The sequence below is a fragment of the Carica papaya genome, chromosome 3 (genome assembly GCF_054855325.1).
Source record: "Carica papaya isolate Zhongbai chromosome 3, ASM5485532v1, whole genome shotgun sequence".
Classification (NCBI taxonomy): Eukaryota; Viridiplantae; Streptophyta; class Magnoliopsida; order Brassicales; family Caricaceae; genus Carica; species Carica papaya.
The window spans coordinates 31,557,286-31,565,802 of NC_142311.1; the positions used below are offsets into that span (position 1 = coordinate 31,557,286).

The 8,517-nt window shown below is 35.5% G+C and overlaps 1 protein-coding gene across 1 annotated transcript; it reads right to left on the minus strand.

The window, feature by feature from the left end:
- Positions 1-626: 626 nt before the first annotated feature.
- Positions 627-8,285, minus strand: LOC110819901 (Protein kinase superfamily protein). The gene is made up of 5 exons (XM_022049234.2): positions 7,763-8,285; positions 6,616-6,815; positions 5,677-5,866; positions 2,128-2,519; positions 627-1,949 (listed from the first exon to the last, which is right to left on the minus strand). Exons 1-5 carry the CDS (start codon positions 7,902-7,904, stop codon positions 1,329-1,331), a joined length of 1,545 nt encoding a protein of 514 aa, XP_021904926.2. The 5' UTR covers positions 7,905-8,285; the 3' UTR covers positions 627-1,328.
- Positions 8,286-8,517: the final 232 nt, after the last annotated feature.

Sequence of the window (8,517 nt, forward strand, 5' to 3'; positions counted from 1 at the left end):
AGCTTCGTCTCATTGAACCATAACCTTTTAGAGCAAAATAATATTCTGTGTTAGTTGAGTTGCTTTGCAGGCTAATAATGTTTCTTTTAATTTCAAGGTTTTGAGGTCAACAATTTTAGAGGGGAAAGAAATTGAAGAACTTGCAAGTTACAGAAACAATTCAAAAGTTTAGTGTCAAATGCTGTATATATTCACAAGTTCACATCATACTTGCAATGATCTCTCACGCACAGAATGAAAATAAAAAAAATAGGAATATAATATTTATGGTTTATATAATTCAAAACCACTCTAGTCCTTTATGTTCTTAAAAGAAAAGTTTGTCAAATGTTTAACATTGATAATTTCGAACACCCCATAGACAGGGAGTTACTATCGTTGCAGCATAAGTTGGATCCACAGATCCAAGAGAATTCTCCAACCCTCAAGTTAATAATATAAGTCAAAACTTAAATAATAAATTGAGCATAAAGACCAATCTGTAGCGTTTGGCCCTTATGATATCACCCATATATAATCTCTCTTGTGATGTTCCGAGGTCAATTTGCATTATGAAAAAGTTGCACATACCTGGATGTCTCTTCCCATTAGCATTTAGTTAGTTGAAAACAACCCAATAACACATCTAAAAGATAAGTCTCCTACCATTACCTTGTATATGTAATTTGATCTTCTGCAACAACCAATTCAATGAAATTGCGAGAGAGGGTATACAAGTTGTTATGAATATACATGGAGAACTATCATGAAACCCTTTTCTGTATAAGCCGAAAACATGACCTGACTCAGAAATCCAACAAGATGGTATGAGAGTACATGATGTAATGACAATGAGAGAGAGAGAGAGAGAGAGAGAGAGAGAGAGAGACAGAGAGAGAGGAGAGAGAGCCACACCAAAGTCACTCAGGTCTCCCCATGTACAGACAACATATATGGGGCAAAAATTTAGACATCTCCCCAGATTCCTGTAAAAGCCCTACATACATCATAAGATCAAGATGTTCCATACATCATTTCTCAAGAGGGAGATTTTTTACCTGAAACCAAACAGTCCTCATCCCCTCATCCTTTCTTTTACTCTCTTTCCTTCAACCACATAATTGAAGCATTCACTTACAAACCTCCACTACAGGAATGACATTGGGCAACCAATAACAGTCAGTGGTGGATACATGCAAGAAAACCCTTATTCCTTGGGTTCAAGTTTCAAACCAAGACATTAAAGGAAAGGATGGTGTTTCTTCAACTTTTTTTTTTTCTCTTTCTTCAACCTCACCCTCAGAATAAAATTACATTTCTTCTCCAAAATCTGTCATTTTCTCTCACAATCATTCATTTGTACCATCAAAGCTACCAACAGCGTGCGCTCGTTTCTTTTCTCTCCAATTCTCACCCCATACCTTTGCCTCTGCAACAGCACGTTCTCTATCTAGGTCACGATTCCTTGGAATCTCCCTTCCCCTCCCAGTATTTACAGGGCTGTCTGTCTGAGATTCCTGTCTCTCTAAATCATCCAAATCCCACTTTCTCCCTGACACTCCACCAGTTTCACTGCAGACTAAGTCTGAAGCAGTGCTCAACTCCCTAACAGTATCCCTTCTCCTGTAGTCAGGCGAATTTTTATGAGTTGAAGGAGAACCATGTCGCCCACGTTCATCTGGGCTGTCCAGCCCATCTGCCATATTCCTCCGGTCATCCTTACTCCTGGGTGTAGATGGGCCAACTCTATTATTTTGAGCACTGGATGCGTTGGGATCATAGGTTTGAGAGGCTAAATATGTGAGAGCAGTTACAACATCTCCTATCAAAGGCCTTGTAGCTGCTTGCTCCTGCAAACACATGGCTGCAACAGCAAGAGCTTGATATAGTCCACGCATTGGATAGCGACCTTGAAGTAGTGGGTCAGCCATTTTTGGAAATTTCCTTCTATCCTTGAATAGTGGCCGTGCCTACAAAAAGAAAGACAGAAGGTATTCCCATCAGATAGCTATTGTTATATACCAACTTTATGTTCAAGTGTTTAATTTATATTATTAATTACTGCTACAATTAAATTGAATGGAAACTTTAAGATTTTTTTTAAAATCAAAATTAAGGAACTTCCCAATGCAAAATGGAGAAACTTACCCATGCAACAAGATTGTGCTCTCCAGGACCACGTGTATTATCAATTGCCTTCCGCCCGGTGATAAGTTCAAGAAATACAACACCAAAACTATAGACATCTGACTTTAGAGTAAGCTGACCAGTCATTGCATATTCCGGAGCACAATAACCATATGTACCCATAACACGTGTTGAGACATGGGTTTTATCACCAACAGGACCGAGTTTTGCAAGCCCAAAATCTGATAATTTTGGGTGATAGCCTTCATCAAGGAGAATGTTGGATGACTTTAGGTCCCTGTATATTACAGGAGGATTTGCTTTGTCATGCAGGTATTCTAACCCCTTGGCAGCACCAGCTGCAATCTTCATCCTTGTATTCCAATCCAGCGGGTCCTTGTCTTGTGGAAGATCTGAAAACAGTCACAGAGAAACAGCAAGATTGAGTTGATATGGAAAGTGAGCTACAAAATTTGATAAAGAATATACAGCTAATGCTGACTGCAAGTTAAAATATTACAGAAACTCTTAAAAACCCATGAGAAAAAAGTATGAAATCTAATTTATCAAGATGTAAACAATTTGAAGTCGTGATAATTACTAGTTAAAATTATTTCTCATCTTAGCAGTTGTCAGAGAATAAGCAAATGTTCAAAATTCCAATCAAACACTAGACATTGTCAAAGAACTCTGTTTTTACTGAGCAACTGAGACACATCCATTTTCTTAGTAGCTGACCTTGGGAAAAGACAAAGCAAGAGTAATGTGTCAAGTTCAGATGCTTTATTAAAAAAAATAAGGACATAAGTAGAAAAGGCCAAACATGACCACTTTTTAAGGGGGAAAAAAAACATATGTAAACAAGGCACCTTGGGATTTCACCAGTGTGAAAATACTTTATAAATCTGTTAAAATATCTATTAAGCCCCCTCTTCCCTCCATAAGTCCTCAGGAAGGAAAGAGAATATGACCCTTAAAGGAAATCGGGGCTGCTGTAAATTCCTAACCATAACTAAAGAGGAAAACAGTGCCCATAAAAGCGCTCCTATTTTCTTCAATATGGCCTTGCTAAGGCCAAATCTCATCAACCACGTAACTTGCCATCACCTAGCTCAAACTGAAGAACTCAAAGACAATGTGCAAAGGCCAAAGGAGAAAGGATACTGCAAAGAAAGATGATCAGGGCCTCGGCCACACTCTTGTACAGATAGCAACCATTTTCCTAGAACCTCTCCTCTTTTATGAAAATTGTCAATGGAGAAAATCCTCCTTGTCACTGTCTCTCAAGCAAAAAAAGATGAGTATACAAATTACATTTGCCTAATATGCTCCCAAGGGAAGTCACTACGGGCTGAAAGGAAATGAGTCAGGCGTGATATAGAAAGATTTCACAGTAGAGGAAGCATTAGGGCCAAGTTTCTGAACCAGCTTATTAACCCATCAACCACATACGAACACTTAACAATCATTAGATATCATGTTTCAGGAGTGAAAGGGAGTTCTAATTCCTCAAGTGCTCAAACTTTCTTAGATGTACACAAGAGTTTGTGCTCCATTTTGTGCATGAAAACATTTTCCAGTTTTCATTTTCTAAACTCATCCTCAATTTATTAAAAAAAAAATTGTATTCCATTCTCAACAACATACAAGTTAATTAACAATAAAAAGAACAATATTGAAAATTATGCTAAAATTAGAAAATTTTCTAAAATGCTGCTTTAGTGTTTTTTGGAAAACTATTTTGTTCATACTCTAGTTTCATAAATGAGCAACTCTTACATGCTTCCACAAATAAAAATATGCATAAACCACAAATGAATTTATAAAAAAGGAAACTAGAAAAAGTTCTTATGTACCAAATGGAGCCTAAACTTTCTATCAAGTTTCTTAAGGGCATGTTTAGAGCCAACAAACTATTCTTGTAAAATTATTTAGGAGATTTTACTTAATCCAAATATAAAAGATAAAATTTGAATCCTAAACAAATTCTGAGTGAAAGAATATATTTCGGAACTCATCAAAATTGATGTAAATTTGTTACCCTATTTGATCAATCAAAATCCCATAACAAGATCCTAAGTAGTGATCTTAATATTTGGCATACAGCCTATTCTTATTGTTGATCTATGATATAGCCAGCAAAAAATTGAGAACTTTTTATAAGATAGTAAGTGAGGACCACAACAAACTTAAAAGTGAGTTATGATGATTTAACGAGATGTTGATTCATTTCTTTGCTTCATATTTTTACAGAACCATCTAGGGTATACTGAATGGGACATCAAAACTCTAATTTTCAAGTGAATTATGATGATAATATTTCCATTTGCATGTATCAAATGCTCCATTATGTTCTACATCAAACTAAATAAGCCAAAATGCATATATTGCCAGACAATGACAGACATTAATTGGTTATTCCAGAAATCTAATGGCCACAGGACCAAAGATTCTGGTTCTTATATCATCTGTGGCTGGTTGACACCTCATCTCGTGGAATACACTTCATTTCATTTTCCTACAGAAAATTCAATTAAAATATAGATTGCAATGTCTTGCATAAATTACGGACAAAATTAACTTCCTTTCTTCCCTTTTCTGTTCTCAATGCACATAGATGACATCTCCTGAATCTTTCCTTTTGTCCCTCCAAAATGTTATGGTTACAGAAATCTTTTGATTTCCACTTCTTTTACTCCCTCCTCCACACGTTGCACATGGAACAATCCAACCTAGCTGTGTAGCTATACATATATATATTCGAACACTCATTATTAAAGAATCTCAAGATAAAACACTTATTTCTCCTCCAACCTTATGATGCAACATGAACTAACAACCATAACATTGTTGCAGATTAACCAAAAAAACTAAGTTAGGGGACACACTTTAAGGCAGAATGCATAAAAGGATGACCCAGTGGCATCTAATGGATATTTGGAGATTTAGCCTGTTCTTTTATGAGCTGGCTTAGATGAACATAAATCTTATAAGGGTCACCACTCACCTGACAACAATCTCTTGGAGGAACATATCCGAACCCAATTGCATTACTCTAAGTTACTAAAATTTTGTCAGCATCGTACCACTTGAGGAAAGGACTCTTCATCACCAACTAAAAGACCATAATGCACAGTTGCCATTCCAACAGATATAGAACTCCTTTAATTATTACAATTTTGTTGCTCGAGTCACTGAACATAAGCAATCATTCAGTAGAGAATATCCATCGCGTTCACTCAATTGAAAAGTTGTACAATCCATTCTACATACTCATCTACATGCGCCCTAGCAAAGATTCCAATAATGAAGGAGCAGATGTTTCCACTAGTACACACAGAGAACAATTAAACTCTGAGTTTCTTCATGTTGTAATGAATGAAAATTGCTACCAAAAGAACCTCTAACAAACATGGCAAAATTGCATGATTTTCACGAAAAAGCAACATAGTAGACCTTGACAAGCAAGGATAACACCCATCATCATTATGTGCATAAAGGCTGATACGATCTAAGTTAATGAGATTTGAGAAACATCAACAACAGGCATAAGAAGGATGGGAAACTTACCATGTAGATGATCTTCTAATGATCCCAATGGCATAAACTCATAAACAAGGAGGCGTTGGTCTCCATCAGCACAATAACCAATCAAATTAACGAGGTTTGGATGGTGCAAGAGGCTAAGCATCAGAACTTCTACCAGAAATTCTCTATTTCCTTGAAGGCCATTACGGTCAAGCTGTTTCACAGCAACTACCTGCAAAATAACCATTTCATTGTAGAAGAACAGTTTAAAATATTAGTCATTGACATGCTTTGATATTAAAACATTATAGTAGGTACTTAAAAGAGAAAGAAACATAAAATGTGAAATGTTGGGTTTGGTTCAAACATTAATTCTATTAAACAAAAATATAAAAGCGGTATCAATTATTTTTAAACTATTGCGTGGCTACAATTTAAATGCAAGACAAGTAATACCATAAACAAGCTAACAATATACTAGGGCTGGGTTTGGTTCAAACGTTAATACTATTGAACAAGAATGCAAACACAATACAAATGAGATAACTATTTCAATTAAAATATTCTTAACTCAAAAGAAATTTCAATATCAATTTAAGTAAAGGGTTTTCATGACCCCTCCCCTGGAAAGAAAGAAAATAAATTCATCATTGTGAAATTAAATTATAGGAAGATAAATATAATGCAAAGAGGATAAATATTGTAATTAAAATATACTAATTCTAAGAAAATTCCACACTCAATTCAAATCAGGTACTTCCATGATCACTCCTTTATAAGTAAATATAAATTAATCACTGGGAAATTTAACATATAAGTGACGTCGGTTTTGATATGCATTAGATGTGCAAATTATAAATAAATTCTATAAATTAAATAACTACAACTTATGAATAGGATAGACTTGAACCAAATAGACCATAAAACATGTTTGAAAAATGGAGTCTCAGTGGCATCAATTTGAAATAACAAAGGAAGTACCTGTCCTGTGCTTTCCAAGCGACCTTTGTAAACACGTCCAAAACCCCCTTCTCCCAGGAGACATTCTGGCCTAAAGTTCTTGGTGGCAGCCGCCAGTTCTCTAAATGTAAATGTTTGTGCAGCAATATGTGCTGTTGTCCCATCCTTTGGAACCACTGGTTCCTTCTTATGATCAGAACCACTCCGAGATTTTGATTTGTCTAAACATATTAGAGAATAATATATGACTTGAAGAATCAAAGAAGATGCCAAGAATGTCATTCGTATGTAAGAATTAAAGCCAAACGGAAGATAAACTTCAGGCCACAAAATGTTACATGTATGTAGGAAAAATTCTTGGGAATATAGCCTCGTAGTTCCATGGAAGCAGGTAAACAATTAGACCAGAAACCTTTGCATTTTTACATGAATAATTGACTTAAAACAGCCCCAAAATAAAATCATAAAACTACACCAATCACTCCGCATTCAATTACAAACCCACCAATCACTCATTGAATTTTCTACCGAGGATGGGGAGGGGTTAGTAAATAGGGTTCGTCCTTGGCTACCCAACACTTTAATTTATGCTGATTACATCTCTCAAACCCTAATATATATTTTACATTTTCTGCATAAGTAAAATACATTTTAGTCAAAGCTTCTCTGCTCATTTCCTTTCTGTTGCTTTCTATACTTGTAAAATGGTTCCGAATTCTCGATCAGGGTGCAATTACTACATTTTTTTTTTTTTCTGTTTACGATGTCAATTATGAATGAAAAGAAGAAAATAATTTAATGAAAACAAGATAATTGAGCGTATTAAAAGTAAGAGTAGATCTTTAAAGTGATAATAACCAAATAAAAGAAAAAAGAATCAAAATTGACAAACCAAGAAATTCATCAAGAAACTAGTAATATTTCAAGCTTACAAAACCCAATACGGGAAACGACCGAGAAAACAGAAGCAAGCACCGATGAAGCAGATCAAAGTGAAAACGAATTCTAGCAGCAAGCCGCCGTCAAACCACACAAAAGAAACGCACAAAACACAAAATTCAAGAAAAACCAGCGATATTGAAAACTGAACAAAAATGGGGGAAAAGAAAAGAAAAAAGAAAGAAGAAAGACTGTTTGACTAAAATTGAGAAAGCAAAGACTCTTTTACCTGAACTAACTCTGCTTACATGGTGAGACTGAGCAACTGAACAGTCTTTAGATGAATCTTTCTTCGACAATTCTTTCACAGCACCACCACTACTACTACCCTCCTTGTCCGATGATCCAAAACAAGGAAAACACCCACCCATATCAAATCCAATCAAATCAAACCAGACCCCCCAAAAAGAAAAATAAACAAAGAAACCAAGAAAAAAGCTTAAATACTTGTCGCCATCTCTTATCTCCCTCTCATCACAAAATTCCACCGCAACCTAATCACTCTCTCAGCTTTTCACTCACCATTTTCTCTCTCTCTCTATAATATCGAGTGGATATTAAAGAGAAAGATCGAGAGACCCAAAGCAGATCAACAAATCGAAGAAAACTGATGTTGGTGCGGGAAGAAAGAAGAGAAGGTAAAGAAAGAAAGAAGTAAACTTAAAAAATTAATGAAATAAAAAACAGTTGTTTGGAGTTTAAAACAAAAATCTGGGAATTAATTATCTACTTAATCAGTGATTAATGCAATGTAATCTGTTTGGCACAATTCCAAGATGCCACCACTGCTGCCTTTTTGTTTTCTCTTTTGCTTCTCTCTACTTGACTTAAAAAATTTTTTCTTTATTTTCATTTTAACCCCTTAACTTTTTCAAATTTACCGTTTGGGTTAATAATCATCATCACTGTCGGACGCTGTGGGTCCCACCTAAGGAATGTGCTTCCACACTTGTGATGGACATTCTCAACACATGTTTAAATTTC

Bases quoted from the DNA above. Each gene is read 5' to 3' on its own strand.
- LOC110819901 (XM_022049234.2), bottom strand. From the start codon at position 7,904: ATGGGTGGGTGTTTTCCTTGTTTTGGATCATCGGACAAGGAGGGTAGT. The intron at 2,520-5,676 runs GTAAGTTTCCCA...GACTGTTTTCAG, and splicing joins ATTAGAAGATCATCTACATG to ATCTTCCACAAGACAAGGAC. The intron at 1,950-2,127 runs GTAAGTTTCTCC...TTCTTTTTGTAG, and splicing joins AGCACAATCTTGTTGCATGG to GCACGGCCACTATTCAAGGA.